This window comes from Apus apus, chromosome 1 (assembly GCF_020740795.1).
Source record: "Apus apus isolate bApuApu2 chromosome 1, bApuApu2.pri.cur, whole genome shotgun sequence".
In the NCBI taxonomy this organism is placed as follows: Eukaryota; Metazoa; Chordata; class Aves; order Apodiformes; family Apodidae; genus Apus; species Apus apus.
In genome coordinates this window covers 143,884,085-143,910,515 of record NC_067282.1, presented here as the reverse complement: position 1 = coordinate 143,910,515, position 26,431 = coordinate 143,884,085, and the positions used below count along the sequence as shown (strand labels likewise).

The window sequence follows — 26,431 nt, the reverse complement described above, 5'->3', positions numbered from 1 at the left end:
TTCTATGCTCCACTTCAAAATACGTATTTCTATATTTCATTCTGTTAGCATCTAGATGATTGTTAAATCAGGAGGAATCAGGTCAGCAGTGCAACAGCACGAAACTGTGCCTTTTGTACAACAGAATCAGAGGAAAGGCAGATAAGTAGTGTAGTTTGCTGTGGCATGAAGGGCAAAAGGCTTTCTTACATTTTATTTCTTTGTCTTGCCAACACCTGTTGGTTGTATTGAATTCTTTTCATCATTGAACTCTGGGACTACTCAAAACAGTTGTATCAGATATCTAAGTCTTTCACATACTGTTGATTCTACACAAGGATGAGTTTGTCCACAAAACCGTATCACATTTTGAGATGCTGAAGCAAACTGCCCTCAATGGTACATGAATGTAAGGTATTTTCTGTAGTAAACTCACTCCTAGATGAGCCAAGGCTTGCTTATGCCACATCACAGTTTATATGGGGTTCATCATTTGCCACAACATGTAGAACTTGGAAACTTTGTTTCCATACAGCTGCTGTAAAATAATATCTTCTTATTCTTCGTTCATTCAGGCCAAAACCTCATTTTCTAAAGAATTAGGCACTGAAAAGTAGTCTTTTTCAAATATGGGTGGTTCAGTAGTTAACTAGCTTACAATGTTTAATGGTCTACATTTTGAAGTTTACTAGTGGACTGTTTTTTTTCTCAGTATGTCACTGATAAGAAGTACTAAATATAAAGTATTCTTATTGAAAACACTTTCAACACATACACAGAAGTTAATGGAGAAAAATACTGTCTTTCCATCAGGCTGGCTGCTGAGAAAAAAAAACAAACAAAACAAAACACAAACGTGGGACATCAGGAACATTTTACATGTGGAAATCTCAAAGCAGTTTATAAATGTTACAGATTTAAGTCTCAAATATCCATTTCACCAACATGGAAGTGAAAATACAGAACAATTAAACATCTTGTCAGTACAAATCTTCAGCAAAGCTGGAAGAGATTTAGTTTCATTCTCTTACATTAATTATTAAAATATGATGCCTCCCTTAGTTGTGGATTTTAACTATGATTCATATGAACACTCAGAAGTTAGCAGTCATGTCCAAATGATTAATGAGCTATGTTTCAAGTCTTTCAAATAGGAGCAAATTTACATGTCCTTATGACTAATTAATGGTTTGCTGGCAGAGAGGATAGAGTTTGTAATTTACAGAATCTAACTATTCTCAGCTGTACTTTGTTTTCCTCACAGGTTTTCTCACTTGGTGGTATCTCCAGACTTTTACAGCTTCTTGATGTTCAGAACGAGGACATTCAGCGGGCAGCATGTGGTGCTCTGAGAAACTTGGTATATGAGGATAATGACAACAAACTGGAAGTGTCAGAGCAGAAAGGGATCCCACTCTTGCTCCGCCTGCTCCGCCACACCAAGGATATAGAGACTAAAAAGCAAATAACAGGTACTGTTTTCTGTGCAGACAAGCATGAAGTGCTTTAAGTAATTCACAAGCTGTCCCTGAGAGGTGCATGATTGTTTACTTACGACAATGTTTAAGTGACTAAATGCAATAACATTGTCACCTATTCTAAGCTCTTCCCTCAGGGTGAAATTCCAAGGTCTTTACTCATGACCGGTGTTTAAGACAGTAAGAAGAGACTAGGACCTGCAACTTCCTCTCTTAAAGCTTCTTCAGAAATCATAGAATTATAGTATGGTTTGGGTTGGAAGGAACTTTGAAGATCACCTAGTTCCAACTCCCCTGCCAGGAGTTCCCTCCCCAGACAGGGACACTTCCCACTATACCAGGTTGCTCAAAGGCCCATTCAACCTGGCCTTGAACAATTCCAGGAAGTGGGCATCCACAGTTTCCCTGTGGGATTTCCCACAACCTGTTCCAGTGTCTCACCACCCTTACAGTGAGGAATTTTTCTTAATGTCTGCTCATTTGCAGGAAGCTTAAAGTCCCAGATATTAAAAAAAAAAAAAAAAAGGTTAGGCTTGAAAAAGCAAATTCTGTAGAACCATTTTGATAAGCAGTGATAGCAGCAATCCCAGAGGTGTCTGGGGCCATAATTAATGCCTGCTATTTATGCAGCAGCTCAGCCCTCATCTTTTGACACTATGCTCGTGGTTCTTACTGGGAACTCCTTGTTGAAAACTGTCCCCCCAAACTGCCAGGTGCTGTGGGTAGTAAGTGGTTGTTCTACTTTCCGCAAACCCTATTGCCCCAAATTTCTGTTGTGAGCTGTCTCACTCCTGTCTGTGTATACCTCAGAGTCTGTCTTCTGAGATCTGTGACAAGCAGAAAACTCAAAACAGTGTGTTTGCTTTCTGTGTGCAAGGGAGACAATTCCTGCAAGACATCCGTTTGTCTGTAAAGATGGTATGACACCGTCAAGGGAGTGACCTGCATTCTGGATTCAGTCTTTGCAGGACTTATGTTCTCATCCTTTTAGTTCCACCGTTCTTGAAGAAGAGCTGTTAAAAAGGAGTAGAGCCCATTGCAATTTTGATCAGAAACCCCATATTACAATTCTTATTGTACATCAATGTAGCAGAAGGAATGGTGGGAGGAAATGTCCACCATTGCTCACAAAGAAACCTGTGGCTCCTGCCCTGTTCACTTTGCAGAAGTCAGTTACGAAACTCTCACCACTTCATCCCTGCACTCCCAATTTGACCATAGTCTATCTCTAGGAAGTCAAATGCTTGTGACCCATATTCATTCTAGTTAGCATTGCAAAGGAAGAGCAGGCTTGTATTTTACAAATGGAAGAAGATGTTATGAGTGAATAAATAGCAATTTATTTCAAGGGATCTTTAAAGATACCAGGAACACAAGCTATTAAAATAGCAGTGCTTTAAAAGTTACAGAAGGTGTCAAGCAGCCCTGCCTTGAAGCAAGGGCGTGTTGAGACCCTCTGTAATTCTGCATTCTTTTAAGTATTTGAAATACTGTGCTCCCTAAGCTGGAGAAAAAAGCTTTGCATTGTTGGCTTTTTTGCCTCAGTTCTACAGCTCTGCAAATTAAAATGTTTTAAAGTTTTTTTCACATTCATCAGATGCAGAATTGGGTCACTTGGTGACTTTTTTTATTGTGTGTGTCTCTCAGTGCTATTACACACCAATGAAGGAAGCAGTGAAAATGGTGGTACTGTGGCCTGGAAGCTAAGGCTTTTTTTCTTGCCAGCAATTTCATAATTTTTGACAAGAGCTGTGACTGTTTGTGAGGAAAAAACATACAGCTATTGTGAATAATACTGTCTTCCCCTCTACCAGTGTGAAAATGGATGAAGGGGCACCTTCTTTCTGTGATTACTGCTGTTGTTGAACATGAATATTTACTCCTGAAACTTATAAGACACCAACAAAATATTTAAATAATATTCAACAGGATGTTGTAGTTTGCATAAAGCAAAATATTTTTATATACTTTCATACCTATCAGTTGCAAGGGATGGCTTTAATGATATAGCAAGAAAGAAGTATTTCTTGCTCTGTGCAAGACCAAATGCACAGTCAGGAGGAAATAACACTGGTGAAAATGGCACCAGGGAATACTTTTTGCCATCACTCAAGTAATTCTTCCATCTCCTCGTGAAGCTGCAAGGAGCCTACAGGGCAAAGGGAAGCCTGTTTGAATGAATTGCTATGAGAATATTAACTTAATATTAACCTTGCAGCCAGAGAAGCCCATTTGTCTTTTCACATAGTACTTATTACTTGCTTACTTTGACTGTAAATTAGAAAATTCCAAATGTGCGATATGATAAGAGATTAGTAGAATAACCCTGGTACCTGATAATACCACTCTGAACTCTGGTGAAAAACTCCTCACCAACGATTGAAACCATGTGATACTCATTAATAAAGATATCTAAGCTCAGCAGAGGACAGCTTTTTGTTTCTACTCATGTGCAAGAAGCATAGTACCAAAGCAGTTGATCTGACAAAAATACACAAAGATAAGGAAGTTGTTGGAGAGAAGGAAGTTAAAACTCTGAAACTCAGAAGATTTCTCATACTTTACTTCATTAGCTGTCAGAAATGTGATCTCATATTTGTGCACATGAGATAAGTACATCTCAGCCTTAGAAGCTTATCTTTAAGGTCACTGGCTTATTAGTACCAGTAGTGTTAACACATACAAATGCTTGCCTGATATTAAGCCATATGATATATTCTCAAAGAATATCTTGATGGCCTGTATTTTCTGCAGAACCTAGGCTGAAGAATGTAGCCTAAGCATAGTCATGCAGTGTGTCTTGCATTGTCCTACAAAAAGACTGAAACCAGTGAAAGTGTATGGAGATAAATGCAGATTATAGCAAGTGCTGCATCCTGTGGCTGTGCATCCCAGGAGAGCACACAAAAAGCACCAAACCAGTGCCCCCACCATTGTGGCTTTGTGCTTATGACACTGGTTTGAAAGCTGCTGTGGATCAGTTCACCTAATGACTCTGTGTAGAAAATGGCTGCCCAGTTTCTCTGTACAATTTCTGTGCTTCTGTTACACCTTCTTAGGGGGAATGAGACCTCCTCAAGGTCACATCGACTGAAATCAGTAGATTTGTAAAATAATTGATACAAGAAAAGGAACCAAAATCTCCCTCCTTCCTCTGACGTACAAAAAAACTTGCAAATCTCTTAGGAAAGGAATGATATTACTCCTGAATAGTAAGAGGGGATGTCACTGGGAGACAATGCAGGAGCCAAGAAAATTTCGCCTGCAGCGAAGATTACAGCACAAACAGAACTGTCATTGAAAGCAACATAAATTTAACAGGAAAAACCACCCATTTTCCCAAATAACCATCTAACGGAAAACCATGCCCCTATTAATACATTATAGCATAGCTGCAAGGAAGGAGCCCACTCCTGAAGACGTTTTCTAATGTGAACAAATTCATCCACACCCAGGATGCCACTGAGAAAATCTTTCTGACCTCACTGAGACAGTGCCTGTGGGTAAAGGTAGGATTTCTGTTGGAAAATCTACAGTGTGAGCAACATCTCAAATTCTGTTCTGACAGTTCTAGTCTAGGTATCTGTCTATAATTCAAAATTGGCTTGTTTATTTCAATATATATTCTATCCTTGTGCCCTTGCATTTGTGCCATTCTGTCTTAACCTGCTTCCCTTACCAATGCCTGTCTGGTTTCCTATGAGGCTTACTTATCCTTCAGGAAAGTACATTCTTCCTTTCATTCCCCAACTCAGAGGCTGAAGAGCTGATTCCAGAAGAAGGAATGGGCTGCTTCTGGCTGGCTTTTGCTTTAATTTTACTGTTGCCCACAATAGCTGAAATTAAATTCAAAGTGAAAGGAGATACAAAAGAAACATTCACTAATACTCTGCCAGTGTTTGGAGGAAGAGGTCTGTGAAACGTAGAGTAGCAGCTGCAAGCTGGGGAAACAATGAATGCCTTTGTAGTGAAAAGCAGAAATACGTGTCTTTTTCCAGGGGAGGAATACTTTAAAAAGAATTATTGGAATAGAACAGAAGCAAAGTGAATCAATTATACAGGTCTATATTTGAGATTTGTTTTGGTGTTTGGAGATTGTGAGTAGACAAAGTGTGTAGCCTTGTTATTGATTTGTTTAGTGAATCATGTCTGGATTGTAACGGCTAACCAGTGTTTCACAGCTTTCTCTTCTATGAGTAATTTTGCTATCAAGTGTTAGAGAAACTTGGTAATGGCCATTGTCTGTCTTCTAGCAGATTTCCAAAGATTTTAAACTCACCCCCTTCGCATGAAAGTTTATTCTCCCGCTCACTGGTTTTTACTTGGTACTTGGAAGTGCAGCTAGTCCTGCCAGGCATCCAGAAGCGGCATATTCCTCTCTGAAAGTGTGGAGAATGGTCACTGATGTTGGTGTGGTTGGCTCTGTTTAGCTTGTATTACTTTGGTAATGGAGAAGATGATTGCTGCAGATGGGCAATGAACACGCAGAGCCATGGAAAGTTGCACTTCTCAGTCAGGCATTAGACTAACTATATAGAGATCTAACTTTAATTATGTGGATAATTGTGCCCCTTCTTTTGCCCCATTTCCATGTCCACAAGTCAGGGCTGTTGAACCCTTATCACTCCCTTCTGCTTCTCTTCAGGATATCAAGTGCCAGGCAGGTGCTTTCACTCATTAGCTTGGAGATTGAGATTAAGTCTTTCAGACTGTGGGGGAGTCTTTTGCCACTCTCATGTTAATTTGGGTATTGCAGGTTTGTTGTGGAATTTGTCTTCCAATGACCAACTGAAGCACCTGCTGATTAGAGAAGCCCTGCCAACGCTGACTGAAGCTGTTCTCATCCCTTACTCGGGCTGGCCAGATCGAGATTACCCAAAGTCAAGTGTTTTACCTGACCCTGATATCTTCTACAATGCCACAGGATGCTTGAGGTGAGCACTCAGTATACAGCCAGCTAGAACAACAGTGATGATAAGTAGGCCTACAGGCTTATTTTCTTTGAAATTTCTTAGAAATTTTCTTTGCCTCCAAGAGAATATTTTGCGTACAGATCATAGTTTGAAATGCTTTCTGTGTATCGGGCTAGAAGAATAACTGCATGAAGTACCATGAAAACAGCTTTCTTTGAAATGCTCCTATATATTCATCTGATGGGTGCTCCACAGACTGAGTATATCCATAACAGAAGATAGTAATCAGAGGTCTGTTTGCAGTGCATTGTAGCAAAGTCAAAGATATCCTTCACTGAGTAACAGTTGTTGGTATAATGTATAGTATTAGCCCCTGCTTGATGATGATAGTAATAAAAACTTTTAAAAATGATTGTAGGGATGGTATTACAAATTAGCACTGGAGATATGCTAACAGAAACTTAAAAGAAACTTTAAACCCATATGAACCTTTTAAAGTTATTTTAAGACTCTAGTGCAGTGTTCTTCAAACTTTTGATCATACACCCCTATCAGTAAAACTTTGGAGAACACTCCCTGAGTATATATTTATTTATAAATTATATACATAAAGCCAGAAATTAAAAAGAATCATATAAAGATTAAAGAAACTATTCTACATTTTTTAAATATTTTTTTCATTAATGGTGCAAAAACATTTTCTTCCCACACCCCAATGGACTGTCTTGTGCACCCATTGGGGTGACCAGTTCTCTAGAGGATGTATAGCATGGTGAGTTTTAAAGCTGAGGTATAAAGGTATGTGTTGGGCTGGCACTAATGCAAGAGTGACGCTTTCATAGGATGTGAAGTTCTTTGACCCATATAATAATTTATAACCACTTTGTTAATACTTTTTCCATAAACAATACCTGCTTCATTATAGTTTCTAAAGTTTATGAAATATGATAAGTGTCTTCCCACTGGAGTCACATAAAAATATGCCTAGTCTACAAACTCAAAATAATTAAAACTCTTACACATAGCTTGAGTATGTGTCTATAATTTGGACTGGCAGAATGGATGTGTGATTGTATGTGTTGGAAATAACAGTACAAAACCCCATGAAGAGTCCTAGACCTCTATAGCAGGTAAAGCTGTAAGGTTTATTTCTCTGAAACACAATTTAGTTGTGCTGGAGCAAAACACAGTTATAGGCAGTAATAGGAATCACTGTTTCAGGGTAGACTCAACAGAATCTTTTGTCATTTATGTTTTGTTCAAGCAGTGGTAATGCTGTTTACAGTGGATAACTCATTGTGATGAGCAGTCTCCGGGTCAGATGCCTAGGAGTGTTAACATTTCCCATATGAACCACAAACTTGGCAGCTTTCTCTCCCGGCTTCTCTTTACACTTTACTATTGTATAGCCCTGTAAGTAACATTTGGGCTACTGAAAGACTGACAAACTTGAAGGGTTGGTTCTGGTGTCATAGGACCATCAGTGGGACAAGTGAAGTGCTTGTGTACCTGGAATTTTATTTCCAGAGCCTGAAAAATCATTTTCCTCTACAGCGATACTAGATGTTAATGGACCACAGTGTTCTCTGCTATTTGTGCTGGGTAAGTTCTGCTCACCTGGTGTAATACCTGCTGAGTCATACCAGCTTTACCAGGCATGGGAGCAGGCCTTTAGGTAGTAACCAGAACATGCTCAGCAGTGGCCAAGTCACTCTTTTTTCCTATGCCGCATATAAACCACGACTAGTAGGTACATTCAATAGCATCTCCAAGGACCCTTTGGATAAATACATAGAGTTAATCTCGAGCCATAGTTACTTCTCATCTAAATAGAGGAAAGGGGACATGGTACCTAGAAGCACAGAGAAGTGTTCAGTTTTCAGCTGCTGCCGAAGATACTTACTTTCATATATCATCATCTATAGCTAAACTGGTTGGAAAATAACTTTACCTAAATTAGGAAAAAGTCTTTTTTTAGACCACACTAAGCCCTGTCCAACCTTTTGCACAAGTTCAAGTAAACTGAGGCCAGGCTGCAGCCATGGGGTGAATGAATAGATGTACAGATGTGTATTTACTATTGTAGTCTGCTAATAGCTTCATGAACACAGTGACAGCTGCTACAGAGAAACACCAAAGGCCTCAGTAAATACACCCCTAACTGACTGAATTATAAAAATCACATATTTCATAAAATCACCTTTAAAAATAACAGTCAGTAAAGTTGTGGTCCTTTGTGAGTTCGAAGCCATTGCACATTCAATAAATATAAATACGAGTATCAGAGATGTATGTCTTTTGTTTACACTTTCTAAAATGCATGAAAGGACATAGTTTGAAACAATTAATGGATAATGCATGAGTGTGAAGTCATGGCCTGAGTTTTAAACTCTTCTTAGTAAAGTACAAGGAATTAAGTTTGAAATTTAGAGGCTGGGAAGCAGCCCGGCTTTGCCTTACACATCCCTGATTTGCTAACATGTCCTATAGCAGAGTAGTTGTCTGTATTGTATGAATTTTTACTGTACAAACAACTCCATATCTGACTAATGTGGTTTCAGAAGACAAATGAATTTTTAGCTATACAAAATATTTAACAATAAAGTACCTTCTTCTGCAGGAATTCCTGTCAGCCCATGAACTACTAATTAACTTCATCTCTAAATAATAATTAACTTCTATTTACTCTGATAGCTCAAAAGCAAATACAGGGAAACATTAACCTACCCATAATGAAATCTCTCTAGGTGAATGCTAGTCGTGATGCCTATGAAATGAAGCAGGTTGTCTTTCTCATATTAATTAGCCCTAGCTGTGTTTGTACATAAACCAGTCTGGTCATTAGCTGTGCCACTCTGGGGTGGCATGACCTGCTCCTCTCCCGCTTTTGGTCTCTGGAACTGTCTCTTCCCCATGAGCCAGCCAGTGGGGGCACAGGATCATTCTCAGTTCTAGCATGGTATCACTCTTTCTGAGCTTATTGCTGCAACTTGACAGGAATTGATGTGTGACAAATCAGGCATAACAGAAGCCAAGTTGTCTTAAATTAAATGAAAGGAGATTCTGAACATACCTCACCCTACAGAAAGTCAGTGGGTGGGGCCGCAGTTAGCTCTGCAGCCTTAATGAAAAGTCTCTCAAACTTCTCTTATCTAGATGCTCAAGCACACATGGCCTATTTAAAAAATATGATGTCCACATTCTAGTCCTTCTAATTTTTAGGAGCTTGAACACTGAAAATTATAATTAGAACATGAAGGGCTTGAAAATTCACTGGTGAGGTTGATTTGCAGGTTTGCCAGTATGCTTTCGAGGAGAGAACAGTTTTTAATGAGGCTTGCCATATTTGTACAGACCAAATATCTGAGATTTTTAAGATTAATCAGTTTGCATCTCTTTATTAGAAATTAACACACCTTCAAATCAGGTAACTAGAAGTATTCCTTCCTGGTGTATTAATTTACAAACAAAAGTAAAAGAGCAAATCACAAAGCAAAAAACTGTGTACTGAGGGAATGATGTTGCTAATGAAGATGTTTAAGGCGTATAAATATTCGCCAGAATATAAATCTCTAATTAGTCTTTCCTTTTGTAATACTAACATGTTGTTCATGTTGATAAAGTCTATAGCCTGCAGCTTCTATTACAGGGTAAAAATAGTACTTTGAAGTGCAATACATTATGCATGGTATAGTACTTAGTTATAAGAGAAAGCCAAATCTTTTTTTCAAAAATCACATGCACTTACTGACTGAAAGGCACACCCAGAGTCCAAATGTGATGTTATCTTCTGACATGGGTGTATGCGTTGTGCCACACACAGTTACCAGCTAAGAAATTAAAGCTCTCTTCGTCTGCTTTGACAGAATTTCAAGAGGAGTGAATCCACATCTAGCAGATAATATTGGAGATACTAACACTGGAATGAGTGAATGACCAGGTCACTCTCAGTTCTGCTAATCAATTATTGCCAGAAATATTTTGGAGTCCTGAATCTTGGCTGCCTGCTCCAGTGTTTGCAGTCAGAGATAAGGAAGTCTGATGTTAGAAAGATTTCTTAATCCCATCCTCTAGCTCTGTAATTCATCTTACGGCTTTGTTTCTAACACAGTTTTACAGAAATCGCAGGTCACAAAGTTGAATATAATAAAAAGGATAAAAAGAAGCTATGTACACCACACAAGTCTGCATTAGCAGTTAAATTAAGTAATGATGGTGTTTAGTCCTCAAATATGGTAAAAAGCACTGTCCCCTGAACAGAGTAAGCCAAATAAAAAAAATTCACTGGTGGCCTGACAACAAGCTGAACAGGTAAAAACTGGTGTATTAAGCTATCTAGAGGAGTATTGCAGACTTCTGCAGGGAAATCTTATTGGATTTTAAAGGTAAAGTCATTTTTTTTTGTTTTTTTTTTCTGAAAGTCCTACATGTAATAGTTTTGTCTCCCATTCCAATACAAATGGGTAGAAATCTTCAAGGTACTTAGCTTCTTCCTCCAATAAGTCTGTCCTCATGCTTTGTCTGTCCCATCTCTCTTTTAAGCTCTTTGTGAATTACAGAGTGATCCACAAGGACAGTGGAAAGCTGTAGATGGAGGAAGCAGTATCATTGCATTTCACACCAGGAGGCTGTGTAACCATCTACTTCCAATTGCTTTGAAGAGAAGTGAAGCCAAAGCTCTCACTGTGTTTGTGAAGTGTACTGGCAGCTCGGTTTCATACTGGAAGCTTCTTAGAACGTAAAACAAATGACTGATGATAACAAGTCTTTGAACTAAGGCCTCTTGCAGAGCTTTGCCATTCCTTTAAGTTTATTTCCATCCATCCATTCTTATCTTCTCTGGCCTCCTCTTCAGTTTATCTGCTCCCCCAATTCCTGAAAGGAATTTTGGTATTTCCAGCAAGCAGCTTGCAGCTTGGCCTCTGCAGTTACTAAGTAGATTTTCAGATACCTTTCCCTCCCTGTTGCATTTTTGAATTGTATAAGGCATGAAGGGAATAGAATTTCCTGAACTACTTCTGGAAATTGTTATAACGTAATTAAGTTAAAGTCAAATTACCAGGTGTAAAAGAATGAGTCCCAGGAGCAAGAGCCCTCTTCTTATCAGTTGTGTGGATCATTCACAGGAGTACAAAAACCTTTTCCAACATAGCTGGCCAGTGCTCAGTGCTGGCTTAAAGGGAGTATCCCTTTCATTTGGTGCCATTTGCAATCTAACAGATTATCTTTCTGCTTCCTTTCAAAATCATACTTGATTTTATTAGATTACATTTCTTAGTATTTACCTCACATCTCTGGATAAAAAAAAAAAATTCACAGTAGGGAATTAACTGATGCTCCACAAACACCCCAGGAACATGGGCAAACAGCTGTTTTGGTTACAGGTAGAGTTACACCACTTGTATATGCAAGAGAGAACAGAAGCAGCAAATACGGGGTGAGATGAATGGGGCACATAGATAGATACAGTGCATTCACATTAGCATGTGGTATAGTTTGGACACGTCACCTGGATTATCACATTTAACAATGCCAGAAGTCTGTGATTTTTAATAGTTAGGTGATGCCAAAACATAGGTTCTGAGTCGTTCAAGAGAGAGCATCCCTACCAGAAGCAATGTCTCCCTAAGGCTGCCTTCTCCCCATGCTGCACCAGGAACAGTGTAGCAGAATAGTGTTTCTATGAGAAGAGTCTTTTATCTTGACTGCAGCTGATCCTTTTTCCACAGATGTATTTGTCTTGGTGTACTTCTGATGAAATGCAAATAAAACAAACTTGCACAGCAAACTTGAAGATTTCTAGGTAGCCCTGAAGTCTTACCATGGGGGTTGCTAGCAGCCACAATACTGGTCCAGCCTGACCAAGGCCATTGCCAAAGCAATGAGTATTTCAAGGCCTCCAAGAGCTCCATTACAATATAATCTAACTTCTGATTTCAGAGAGAGGCGTTCCAGTTGTCAGGAAGTTCAGATTTTAGGAAGCCAAGATGAAGTCAGTTTTGCAATTTTCTAAGCAAAATCTTGCTATTGTTTCAAAATTATTATTTATTTATTTACTCTTCTCAGAAACATTTCTCTTTTCCCAATCTTATATTTTTATTTCCTGGAATTTCTCAAGCTTCAATTAGCAAACTGTCCACTGAGGTTTTGCCTGAAATGCTCTTCCCTGCCTTCAAACCAAATCTGACCCTATTCAGTGTAAGGTGGTTACAACTGTAATTGGGTGAGTGGGAGACAAGCTCTTCCTTTCCCAGTCCACATTATGGTGATAAGGAACCAGGGAAAGGTAAGGAATGGAGTGGCCATATTTGTACAGATGTGCACACAGACACACACCAGTATTTCTAACTGGATGAGCAGTTGAGAATCAGCTTCTTAATGAAAACAGAGTTCAATGCTAATTTCCTTTGCAGAATAGGACAGTGCCTCTGATTCAGGCTCTTCTCTGCCTCCTGAGCTACAAAGCTATGTGCCCCACCATTGTCATGCTAGAGAGCAAAGCCAGGTGATGGCCTGTCCTTGTGCAGTCATTAAGCATGATCGTAGTCACCAAAAAGGTTGGGGACTTTTAGAATAACCTACTGGATCAGCTGAAGTGTCTTTGGTGAGGAAAATTCCACACTTATCTTTTAGTAGTATTTTTAGTCTGTGTGCCTCAGAAACTATTTTTGCTATGTGCTAGAAGGCCTGTAACGAGTACATTTCTGTCAGCATAACCATAAACATATGAAAGGGTGACATGCCTTGATTGTGACAAATCTAGGTAAAATTAAATTCCAAAGGGGTGGTGTCTGTAGGAGGAGATATTGAGGAATCTGGATATTGATTATGTAACATATAATTCATTATAAAATAAATTAACTCATAATAAGGTATATGGTTAACAGCGTGACCTAAAGTAAAAGTATAATTACAATGTGTTAGTATTTAATCTGAATATATACTTCCCAGAGCCAAAAAAAGAAAACAACCTCATTGACAGTGTAAAAAATGCGACATTCGTTTTACAAACATAAGCCACAGGGAAGCTTAAAGCTGTACCTCATTGGCTTTGTCATTAATAACACTTTAAACCATTGTAATTTTCAGTGGGTAAAGTAAGCATGCGAAGTAAACACCCTGAAACTATCTAAAGAAACTTGACCTTCTCTCTTTGTGATGGATGCTAACATTGGGTTGTAATTAATGTTATTTCAAACAAAGAAGCTGGAATGTGATACTGTGTGCAGCCTTTTGGCCAGCAGAGCTGCGGGAGTCCAAAATAATGAGGCCTAGGTTTAGAATTCCAGCACTCCATAATTCAGAGTTTGTTCAGTTATAAAAATAATTACACCCCAAAATTGGAAGTGTTGTTACTTCCCTGGAAATCAGTATCTTACTTAGAGCCAAACTTCCAGCAGCAAGTGTGTGTTTGGCTTTTCAAGAGCTTTTAAATCACTTTCATAATTCATTTTGTTACCACAAAGTGCAGAAAATGTTACCAGAAAGCCAGGCAAACAGTGGCTTACTTTGGGTCTGGAGGATGCAGAAAGCATGCAGGGCAATGTCTGAGCTGCTGGGGTGGAACAGCAGAAGGTATATGCAGAGGCATCTGGTGTTTTGTTCTCTGAGCAGCTTCTAGCAGCTTCAGCCTTTTCCTGCTTAGGTGCCAACAGCTCTGGGAAGCTGGGAACCAGCTGAGCTTGGTGTGTTTATTCCTCTTCCTTGTCTCACTCTGCTGGTCTGGCAGTAATGGCAAGTGGCAGCCACTTCATGATTCAGCCCCTCATCTTCTCACCAGGTGTGGGACCACACTCCTGCTCAGACCTCCCAGCTCAGCTGTGTTAGCATCCCCACTTGCCCACTAGCACCCTTCAGAGCATTTCCACCAGCCCGTGTATTGGCACGAAAATTAGGCCCCTTAACCCTGACATCAGTTATCTTTATGTAACTATGTAAAAATGTTGCTCGAACTCTCAGAACATGTGTCCATTCATGGGTCATCTGGGATTAAGAACTGGCTGTGTATAGGTAAGCACTAAAGGACATTTGTGTGCATAGAAATTTTTACAGGCATTTTTCCTCTGACACCTTGACATAGCTACTGTCCTAAATATTAAAAATAGAACTAAAAATAGAACAATGGAAAAAACCTCTAGTTTGTTTGACTGTTTAGAAAGACTTGATTCAACTTCAAGATGAAGATTTGAGTCAGGTCTTACTTTATCCATCCAAACACAATAGTTGTTTTTCTTGATTCTTTCTTTTTGTTTGGGAGTGCACTGAAGTGAAAGTTTTGCTTAGCAGAGGCTCAGATTATTTTACAGCTCTGAAGTAAGGAAGCAGTCAACCTTAACTTCAGTATCTTTCAGATTTAGCTGGAAAAGTTTGTCAGAGGATCTGAAGCAAATATCTGTGACTAAATGTCTTCTCACCAACATATTCCTTCCTGCACAGAAACATGAGCTCAGCTGGCCCAGAAGGAAGGAAAAAGATGAGAGAATGCGACGGCTTGATTGATTCTCTTGTGTATTATATTCAAGGAACTATTGCAGACCACGAACCTAATGACAAGGTATTCTTTGAGATGAAAGGTCCTCGGAAAAATTGTGATAGAGAACTTTTTTTTGTTTAGAAATTCAATGTTCCAAAACAGTTGTAATGTAATAGCCAGATTTATCCTTATTGCCAGGGGTTTTAGAACTGTCATCAAAGATCAAAGTCCAGTAGGAAACTTTTTTAAGTATTTTTGTCCTGCAGTCTAAAGTAATAACATACCTTAGTGTTCGAAAAGCATTTCCAGAATCACCAGAGAGACCTAGAAACTTCTGCCTTTTTTAAAAAAGTAACATAAAGTCACAGCTTTCAGAGTTACCAAAACACCTGAAGAGTCATGTATTACCTTTTAGTTGTATCAGAGAGCTGGCTAGGTAGAAGATTAAAAAAAAAAATCTGGTTACTCTCCTGTATATTCGGTCCTATATACCACATAGGAAATGAAGAATCTAAATCCCTTTGGGTAGCAGTGTAATTAAGGAACTTGAGTGATTTAGAATTACATTAATTTTCCTAGGTTTTTTAGAAGTTTTACTTGCTTCCTAAGCCAGTAAATACAAGGATATGGACACCTCAAGGAGCCAGTGCCTGTCATTCTGTTCCTCCCACCACTGACTGCAGATGAACCCTGAGCACTGCTTAGACTAGATGCCTGTGTTTTAGCTGGGTTAGAAGATGGGCCATCACTTATGAGAAGGTTAGCCTCAGCCTGTGGGGCACTTCTGGCCTACCTGCTATAACTTGTGCTGTGTAGTGGTAATTACTGCACATTTATAGCTAGGATTAATTACTGGAGCTTCTCCATCTCTCTGTATTCAGTGCCATTAGCTTCAGGGAGAAACCAGCATGTTACACTTGTGCCCTGCTGCATTTTGTCTTAAAACCACTCATTATTTTTTGCTTTCAAAAAAGGAGGAACTAGTAATAAAAGTATTTGCCACTAAACTCATAATTCAGAAAATGTAGACCTGACCTTAAGCATGCCCAGAAAGGCACAACTGATTTTAAAAAGCATTCTACCTCAGAAAAGTGCTTCCTCCTAGGAAATACACCAAACTTCCCTTTTGCTGATGCCACAGCAAGACGTGTACGTGATCACCTTTAGTCTTAAGCTCCTAAACATTCCTTGGAACACTTCTGGTCTTTGCCAAATAGCACTTGCCCAAACAATTCCCAAGCAAAATTCAGGAGTTTTAATGTCCCAGGACCATTTCCAACAGGCATGTACCCTGCTCTGAATGCAAACCCTGTGTGCCAGTTGGCTGCAGTGTTCAGGAGCATCCCACAGCATGTTTAATCTATCAGTGTATATGCAGCCTTGTGAATCACTGGCAGGGAGAACTGGCTCTCTGTAAGCTATTAGAAGCTCTGCAGTTGGTTGTTGAAGATCCAGAACTGAAAGCTCTTCCCATGCCTGTACATGTCCTTTCAATGCATGCCAAAGCTTTCAAGATTTGTATTCTTTTGTTATTTTAGGCCACAGAAAACTGTGTGTGCATTCTTCACAATCTTTCCTACCAGCTAGAGACAGAGCTCCCTGAGAGCTATGTCCAGAGCATATATATGCAAAGAAGAAATATTTCTAGCAATGATAAAACACCAGGCTGTTTTGGAACACGGAGCAGAAAAGTAAAAGAGGTAAAGCACATGTTTACTAACAACTCATTTGTTAATCAGTTGTAGCAACTTCTGGAGACTAAGGCTCTGATCTAATTAACAGTCTGTTATTGATGTATAGGGTTGTATGACATTTACTTGCCACCAAAATGCAAATTTACGGGTGGCCTTTCCTAAAACACATTATCTTGTTCAGCTGCTGATGATAAAAATTACTTAGGAATTCACTGTTACATTGGTTGAGGAATACTGCCACTCAGTTTCATCCCCTCTGATGGATCTAAGTGGCATCTGTTCCATGTATGGCAATTTTGCAAGTGCCCTACCAGCAAGTGGATTTTGTGGTTCTTTCCCCAGTGAAATCAGCACAAGGCGACTTGCCATTTCCATGACTTGCTGGCCTTTGAGCTATCCTAGGTCCTCTTCTTCTGATGCCATGTGGTACAGATCACATGTATTCTGACAACTGGGAATTGTTGGAGGGAAAACAGGTATGACAGAGGGTGAAAGTGAAAGAAAAGGATTAATGACCCTTCCTCATCTATTGGTTTTGCTGGAGTGTATTCTGCCTTCTCTGTTCCATCTCCAGTACAACTCTAGCTGGCCGTTTCTGTTTCTCATTAACCTTGAGCCCTAGTGTCAGTTGCTGAGAGATGAGAAGCAGCTTCCCCCATACCTATATCCTCTTTTTGGATGGAGTGGCCACTCTTGTTAAATATTGAAATTTTACACGTTGTCATTTGAGTTTGCAACTTGACAATCTGCAAATGAGCTGGTCATAGAAAGTTACAAAATGGCTACTGTAGCTTGTGATGCATTATCTCATATAAAGTCATGATTTCTAAAGGTTTGATCTGTTTACATGTTTAGAAGCAGCAGGACACCCCGCTTCCTGAGGAAAAGAGCAGTCCCAGAGGTATTGAATCACTCTGGCATTCCACACTGATTAGGATATATATCTCCTTAATAGCAAAGAGTACCAGAAATTATACCCAAGAAGCATCCCTTGGAGCTCTTCAAAACCTCACAGCTGGCACTGGACCAGTAAGTCAGCTTTGTTTCTTTTTCTTGTCTTTTAGTTCTTAATGTGAATGTATAGAGTTTAGAGCTGCAGTGCAACATGTTCTCTGCACTGAGCTCAAGTAAGCAGTGTCAGGTCACTGGCTCACAGGCGCAATCAAGGAAATCAAGGGACATTGAAAGGAAAGTCATTCACCAGCAGTGCAGCTATTTCTTTCTTGGCAAATAAGAGTACTGCTTTTTGTCACTCTATGTACACCTCCACACCAGTTTGCTAATTTGTTGCACCATGAGGGATGAGTAGATGTTAAAAGGCCCAGAAAGGGGTTTTGTGGAACGCAGTCAGTCCTGTAGGCAGAAGAAGGCACTGACACAACTACAGATCCCTATTGTGGTAAAGAAACTAAGGACCTCTGCCTGAGGAACTGGCCAAAGTGCACGTGAGAGAAAGAGGGCTCAAAATTTCTTCTAGATCACCTTCATTTTCTGTGCAGCTCGTAGGTAGCTCTGGATTTAAAGTATTTTAAACGTTCTTATATTGATGTAGAGAAGCCGTTGTGGTTTTTTAAGTGGCTGTACTTTCATGGGAATGACACGTGCCTTATAACAGATGCCGTTTGCGGTGGCCCGGACTGTTGTTCAGAAGGCAAATGGCCTTCCAAGTATTCGAAATATGCTGCATGTGAGCCATCCAACAGTAAAGAAGACAGCAGTCTCACTGCTCAGGAACTTGTCTCGCAACACCTCTCTGCAAAGTGATATAGGTGAGCAAAGACTAACATTGTCTGTTGGGCTTTCTTTCCCTGCTCTCTTTACCTGGAAGTTTCCTTCTGCAGAAAAAGAAACATGAAAAAACCTGGTAGGAGAGTGTAGTAGATTTTTAGGTCAGATACTTGCAGACTTTATACACTGTTGAAAATAAAGGAGTTTTGCCTAAAAAAAGGCTCTAACCTCAAGTTTTCTCTAAGTTGTGTATTCCTCATCAGATACTTCTATTAGTATTACTTTCAAAAAATATATAATGGAAGTAAAATCTGCACTGATTTGGGGAGGGAGTTTTTCTTCTACTTAAAGTAGGGTAAAGGAAGGTTAGTGCCAAGCTCTGTGCTACCACAGCTGTGGAATCCTTTGTGAAAAAACATAGAACATCTCTAATTCTTCTAGCAAAGATCATGTTTTCTTCTGATAGACATAAAGCTTTGGAAGCTTACAGCTCACAGTTTTCCTGCATAAGTTTTTTGAGAATGGAAGCTAGAAGATGCTACAGAGAAAATATTTCAGTCTTTTTAGAGAACCCAATTTCTTAAATGTTATAATTATTTTCACATCAGAAGCCATTTCTATTCTGAGTGTTCTCTTTTCAGTTCAATGTATATTTGAAATTTTTTCCTCGTGATAAAATGAATTCACTTTTTTTTTTTTCCTTTTCTGTGTTCCCATCAAAGGGGGAAGGGGAAATTATAGGCATACATGGGACAGCTTAGTCTCCAGAATTCTGCAGGACAGTCTCTTGGGCACTGTTTAATCCCCAGAGGACATTCCTTATTAATGAAAATATTGTAACATGTTTTTTGGCCTGATTTCAAAGAGATAATCCATATGGTGTTAAAAATTACAAATTGTGAATCCCCCAGAAAGAGTAGGAAGGCAACTGAGGAGAAGCTGCAATTTCAGCAGGAAAAACGATTTATGAATAAATGTGGGGAAGACAGTATACCATGAAGTTTTGGAGAAAGATGTATCATCTTCCACATTCACTGTCATTTTCTTGTTTTACTCATGATAGAGAGAACTGGGGGAATTTTCTTCATGAAAAGGTATTATTTTTTATTTACTGAAAACGTAGTGAATTCAGGTCAAATTGTCCCAATAATTTTGGCCAAAGGAAAACATTTAAAAGAGCATACTCTTTCCTAGACAAAAGTTTATTTATCAAGCAAAAATAACCCTTGATACCAAATTGAGATCAATGTAATAGAAAACATCTCTAAAATGATTGGAAAACAGCAGAAAATTTCTTTCTTACTTGAAAAAATAACATTTGTTCTGAGCGGGCGTTTTCAAGATACTCCAAGTGTACATTCTGAAAATTGCCTGCCTTGGTTTGCCAATGGAAGAAAGAATGGACTATCAGAGATACTTAGCATAGCAGGTGGTTCATTCTGTTTTAAAGGTCCTTTTTTTTAATTGGATGTAGTGTAGTCTCAATATTCATGAACCTTATCACACACCCATCTGGAGGAATGAATGGAACTCACAGAGAGCAAAGCACTTCATCTAAGTGGAACACAGGTAGGGAGAGGAGAATGGCCCCAAATAGCCCCAAACTACTGCCCAGTTCTAGTTCTTCCAGTGGGAGCATCTGGCTCTGAGCTCTTGCCGATTCTTATAATTTGCTCCGTTAGCTCTGGTCCCCATGGCACAGATCTCACAGCGTAAAGTAGGACTCAGCTGCTGTTCAGGTGGCTGATAGGGTCAAATCCAGTGTGGTTAAAGTGATGAGTGTTTCTTGAGTAAGAGTGGACTTCAGAATATGATGTTCTTCTTAAATAAATAGCTGACACACAGGTTCAGAAGGCTGAGAGTTTGCATCCCTTTACAGCTGATGACTGACAAGTGCCACACTAACAGTTGTGCTGCAGTCACCCTTTCTCAGTTTGCTGTGTGTCACTATACCTGTAGAACACATAGGGTTCCTCAGCAAGTGGCAGCCTGCTGCTAGCACATGACTGCTGACATCCCTGCAGTACACAAGGTATTCATATTTTGTGTAGGAGGCAAAATACATCATGTCAGATTCAGTGCAGACACAGCTTAACCTAAAATGTGGGATTGTAATGCAGGTTTGAAACCTTGACTCTGTCATGGGACACACAGCACCCTGGTAGCTGCTAATGGGAGCAATAAGGTCTTGTAGGACCCCTAGATAAATCTGCACCTGTTGGTAATGGAATTGCTTGTCTCTCTTCCAACTTGTAGCTAGAGAAGTTTTGCCTGATTTGGTCTCGATACTTCCCGAGTCTGCCCCAGGGTCTGATATTGTCTGTGAAACCACAGCATCCATCTGCTACACCTTGTACAATTTGACACAGAGCAATTCACACAATGCACGACTTCTCCTGAGTGCCGATGGCCTACCAAAGATTATTACCATCAGCATGAATGACAGGTAAGATGGTTGAGAAGCCTTCCCCTCTCCCTTCTTTCCCTGGGGAAAAAAAAAACAACAAAACTGGAACCTCTTCCACTTAGGATGAAAAAATATTGCATCTTGAGTTACAGCACAGCTTAAATAAGTGATTGTGATGTGAATAGAATTGCACATACTGGGAAATACAGAAAAATCTAATAACAACTGTTCCATACAGAAAAATCTCTAGTAGCAACTGTTCCATCCACAGCTACATTTGCCATGTTCCAGCATTTTAAATAACTTCTCAGAAGATAATGGCACAACATATATTCTGATATATGAAGTGGCTGACCTGTCCCAAAAAAGTTTCTAACACAGCCCTGATTTTTATCAGAAAAGTGCAGAGATACATTTTATAAAGCAGATAGAACTGTACCTAAAAAATATTTTAAAGGAGCATTTCAGATAACAGATGTTGAGTTTCTTTTAATCATTTATTTAATATGTAATCATATGCAACCAATGTTTATTCAAAATAGAAAAATTAATGCTTTGTGAATATGAATTAATTCTGTTAGCCTTTCTCTCATTTTACTAAACAGAAGAGGAAATTCCGCTTCATAAAGAAGGCTTCATGAGGCTCTATGTAGTTTAAATCTTATTTAATTAACCAGAGATTTTACCTGCTGGAAAGATCTTTCTGAATGCCTGTTATGTTGAATGTTGTATTTCCCTAAACTGAATATGAACAGTATGTTAGCTGCTCTCAGATGAAGGCTGTAAAGTACTTAATTTCTCCCTAATTTTGAAGAATACTTGAAGCAAGAAGGCATTTTTCATTTGTTTCAGTAGTCAGGGCTGCATGAAATGTGCTAGAATACCTGAAGAGCAATAAAACAGTAATTAGAATGAAAGATAAACAGAATGAATGCTACAAGGTTACGTTTGCTGACGTCTGCACACGCATTGTGATTAGGAAGTGGGAATTTAAACATGTTTTATCATTCTTTTCACAAAATTGCAGTAGTATGTTCAGCAAAGCTAGTCGGGCGGCCTCAGTCCTCCTCTACTCCTTGTGGTCACATACTGATCTCCACAGTGTGTACAAAAAGGTAAGATCTGGGTTAGAGCAAAGATTTGTAATCTGTCATTTCAGATTTAAAACCCTCTTGTTTGTTCTCTGGGGCCCTTGGCACTTCTGCATTGTTAAAAACCAGCCCATGACAGGATTTCGAGTAGTGTATGAATTTGGTGTTTCTATTAATTGTATATAGTCCTGCACAAGTAATGAATGTGTGCCCTTTAATTTTGCTTATCTGTGTTCATATTCTTTCCTTCTGTGGCTTTATATCCACTAGCAAAGTTTATGAAAAACATTGTGGCTGTTTGCCAGAAGTCTCAAATGCTGAGAAGTGATGCACAGTAGGTGTCCATCCACCAAGTGACTGAACCAACCTGACACAGAAGGCCTGAGGTGCCAGCAAAAACCAAGGCAGGGTGAGGCAGCTGGCTGCTTCAAAATCAGAGCAGTTTGTTCTCCCTGTTGTTTGTACGGTCTGTGAGCCCAGGTGTTAGTTACATTCAGACAAAAAGGTAGGGCCTGGGAAAGGTGTTGGCAAACATTTACTGCCACAGTCAAAATCAACAAAAAAATGACCAGCATGAAGTTGCCAACAAACCAGTTTCTTTCTTTCTTTTTGAAGCTCTATGACTGCTTTTCAACACACAGCTGGGTTGACTTCAACCTATCTACCCTCAGCCTGCATTTCAAACTGGTTTCATTCCTTGTTATCTTGCCATTCAGAATTCCTGTCACCCAAAATACCTTATAATCAGAAACTAATTGATTTTTCAAGCTATAGTCTTTAGCATTTATTAATCAGGTTGTTTCTTCTTGTAGATTTTTAGTTGAAATTTGAAAAAGTTACTTAGTGTAGTATCCTTGAACAGTCTTCCATCACTCAGCAGTATGCTGACCTACAAACCAGAACTCTGTGTTCAAGAATAAGAGTGCTGTACCCGTATAAACTTTAATTGGATTTTGTTGTCTCTGGTTTTTTTGGAACTACATTCCTGACTTTACTGTACAGCAATATCCTTGATGGCATGAATTTTCTGAAGTCACTGGTACTTTGTGTATGCCTTTAAGATACATTTGTTGGATCTGAGTTTTCAAAAAGCTGATTACTGTTCCTGTGCTAATCGGGTCCCCTAGAGATATCACTGAAATATGTAGCACTGAAAGCTGCAGGCTACCTAATGCCTAGACATTTTTGATAAGCCAGTTTAATGAGCAACAGAAATCACTTGATCAAACGAGACTGATAAAATTCTGAGTCATTTTGTCATTGCCCTCTACTCTTTGTTCAGATAGGGTTAATCTCGGCTGACAGTAGTTACCTAAGAGTTAGGAATCTGTAGAGCTGAGCTAGAAGAATAGGCTCCCCATACAGTCATTGGAGAGTGTTAAGCAACTGCAGTGATTCATCTCACCTATCTTAGACTGAATGGAGTCACTTCTGGGAGATGCCTGTTCTGGCTCTGTTGACTGTAAAGGACTCTGCCCAGGCCCCACCATAGCTCCATTCCTGGCTTTTAGGCAGCTGAACCCACCCTTCCCTTGCAGAACTAGCATGAAGATTAATTAATTATTCTGTTTCTTTCATTCCAAAGGCTGACTTTAAGAAGGCAGATTTCATCAATACCCGGACCACAAAAGCCTATAACTCACTGAAAGATTGAATCAGAGCATAAGAGCACTGAAGAAAAATGAGATCATACATCAATTAATGTAACTATCTCCACATGGTTGGTGTTGCCATCATGAACCAGCAAGTATCTCGGAAGAAAGAGGCTGATTTCATATAGGACTTGAGTGACCAGAGGATAGCTGGTTTATTTTTTAATCCTAATTACCTTGTTGCCACCGTATGTATCAGTTTAAGAAGCTTATATCAATACAAGAATAACCAAAGATGGATTCTTCAGGATGTCTGAAGTGAAATTTCATCCAGGTTGACCTGAAAGTCAGAGCTTCAGATGGCTGCCTTAAGTATAACAGGCATTTATACAGAGAGGTTTAAAATGCTGATCAGCAGCAAATTCTTTTCAGACTCTTTTATACAGATAGTTTTCTACAGTGGATAAGCATCAAGTGCACTGCTCAAGACATAGTAATTTTTCACCCTTTTGTTTCTTCCCACATGCTAAATAAGAATATCTCAAGACTCTGTGACTATACACAAGAAACTGTTTCACTACCTGCATTATAAAATCACCAATGAAGTTAAAATTATTGGTTTTGTATTGCTTGTGTTCCTGTGCTCACTGGTTCTTAAGCCTCTTTCCTTTGAGATTTCATCAGCAACAGCACTAAAACTGATTTTACATAGGTCTTACCATCCCTTGCTCCTTTCATCCTCCCTCACATGGCTGCTGGAATTTGTAACTGTGTCCAGAAAAGATTTTATCTGGAACCACTATGTGTCAGACACTTTGGGCTGAACTAAGACCCATCATTCTTTGCTAATTGGTAGAAGAGTTATTTGCTGGTGATTCAGTGATTGTTTTAAGAAAATTGCATTTTTAAACTGGTTCTGTTGATAATCTATATATAGTAAAGGGAATGGAGTCTTTATTTTTGAAGTAATAGACAGGCACACACAGGATTCTGGTTAGACTCTGTGTTGCTTAAGGAATTCCTCTGATTCTGCTTAGAGTTCTCTTACTTTAAATCATCCAGCTCCCTACAGCAATTACATGCAATGTGATAACTGAGGGACTGTGTTCTGCACATGTGGGAATAGGTAACAGGAGAAAAATTCCTAAGCACCTAAAGGCTCTTCCCATTGTATGATACTCAGAGAGGGAGAAGAAGCCCTGAAAAATCCCACCTAATACCTTTAGTAAGTGAGATTTATCTCAACAAACGAGTAGTTAAATTGTCCATTAAACAATAAAACATTCATATATAAATGTGGAAAGCTCTGTGGATTGGACTATCAGCTGACATGATGTGGCATCAGCTGCTGAAACCAGTGGAGCCACGCTACATTTATGGCAACAGGGATTTTGGTACGTGTACTCTTAAGCCTTCCGGCACAAATGGAGCCCATGCTGTACCCCCACCCTGAACTGCTGGCACAGGAGCTATTACAGCTGTTCTTGTACAGAAAGAGATGCATAATCCTTCAAGTAGGGACCTCACAGAAGAGATCATCAGGCCTCTTCACTTCAACACTCCTGGCCAAAGGTCTAGCTCCTACCAGACATTTACAACCAGTAGATTTTGACATTGCACTGTGTCTAAACATATTTCTGGATCTCGAGGAGCGAAATTCTGCTGGTAGATACACATAGTTCTCATGGAGTTCCCAGGAAGTTCCACATGCCCATGCAGAACAGAACATATCCTGAAAGATTTAAGCAAACAACACTGCTTTCTCATCAGAGATCATTTTCATAGTCTATTCATCCTCTGCATTTGTTTTGAATAACTCAAATGCATTCCAGTAGGAGGTTTTCAAAATACTGTTGTTTTTTAAGAGGTCATTTTCAAAATACTCCAGGTCCAAAAACAACACAAGGGAAGCGAACTTAAAGCACCGCATGTTGAGGAAATTGTTTTTTAAATTTTTTTAAAAAAATATGACAGAAAACAGACAATTAAAATGTAACTTTTACTTCTAACTTGTTAACTCAAGGAATTCGGTGTATGCCACAGATGAATAAACAGCAGGAAATGTGCACAAGTCTACTTTTACTGCCCAAAACTTCGTGGTGGGCAAAATTAATATACAAAGAGTGTACCTAAATACAGAGTAGCACAGGAATTTAGAACTGCAGTCTAAAGATCAGGAAAGGAGCTCTTAGAAATACTCAGGCACTGGTTTAGCTCTGTGAAATTCATATGCTATTTAAAAAAAAAAAAGGTGAATGCTGGGCATATTCAGCTGTCTTACTTAGTATAATCTAAATCCCAGTAAGATGTCCTTAAGAAAGGGTTGTAAACTTCTAAGGTCATTTTTCTTGATAGTGTCCCTTTAAAATCAAAGCAGTGTTCAGAAGTCATAAAGAAGAATATCAGACCTGGCAACAACTGAAAGCTATAACAGGGATGAGAAACAATGACACGCCTTATTACAACTGATCTCCCACTTGTACGCAATCAAAAACATTTCAGCAGGGCTCCAAAGAAAGCAAAGAATGTTAGTCAGAGAAATAATAAAGTGTTCTCTCTAATGCAAAAAACCTGTCTTTGCTTTTTGTTGTTATTAGTGAACCTACTTGCTGGGCTGCAGAAAACATATTTTCAAGTCTTAGTCCTTCCTTTAAAAGGGAAAATAATTTTTTAAATCAAATCTAGGTAGAGAGACTTGAACTTTTCTACAGCAGGCGAGTGTTACTGAAGGCAAGGTATGTAATGCTCCTATTGACATCAGAGTGCTCTTGCAAATCATTTATTTTTACTTTAAAAATCTGCCACAGCTCTTTTTGTCCAGTATTACTGACCTATCAGAGCACCTGGAAACCTCAGTATTCACCCCCCTCTTTAATTTGTTTTTGCCAATAAACTTTACCATGGGCCATATCACCACTGGAGATCTCAAACACAATTAGAATCATCCTCACCACAGCCAACTTGGGAAATACAACCCCCACACTTGCCCTTTTCCAGAGAGGAGATTTGAGACCTTGAATTTAAATGTAGTAAGTCATATTCAGAAAGTGTTTAACTGTCTCTAGGTCCTGCTATC

At 39.2% G+C, this 26,431-nt stretch overlaps 1 protein-coding gene across 1 annotated transcript in view; it reads left to right on the top strand.

Moving 5' to 3' along the window:
* PKP2 (plakophilin 2) overlaps nucleotides 1-25,293 on the top strand; it is a 44,416-nt gene extending 19,123 nt beyond the window's left edge. The window contains exons 5-13 of the mRNA XM_051608236.1: nucleotides 1,244-1,451; nucleotides 6,214-6,391; nucleotides 14,807-14,924; nucleotides 16,382-16,543; nucleotides 17,393-17,566; nucleotides 18,153-18,306; nucleotides 20,522-20,711; nucleotides 21,700-21,787; nucleotides 23,349-25,293. Of these exons, the coding sequence (XP_051464196.1) occupies nucleotides 1,244-1,451; nucleotides 6,214-6,391; nucleotides 14,807-14,924; nucleotides 16,382-16,543; nucleotides 17,393-17,566; nucleotides 18,153-18,306; nucleotides 20,522-20,711; nucleotides 21,700-21,787; nucleotides 23,349-23,417 (1,341 nt within the window). The 3' untranslated portion in view covers nucleotides 23,418-25,293. The remainder of the gene's footprint in view (nucleotides 1-1,243; nucleotides 1,452-6,213; nucleotides 6,392-14,806; nucleotides 14,925-16,381; nucleotides 16,544-17,392; nucleotides 17,567-18,152; nucleotides 18,307-20,521; nucleotides 20,712-21,699; nucleotides 21,788-23,348) is intronic.
* The last annotated feature ends 1,138 nt before the right edge of the window (nucleotides 25,294-26,431 follow it).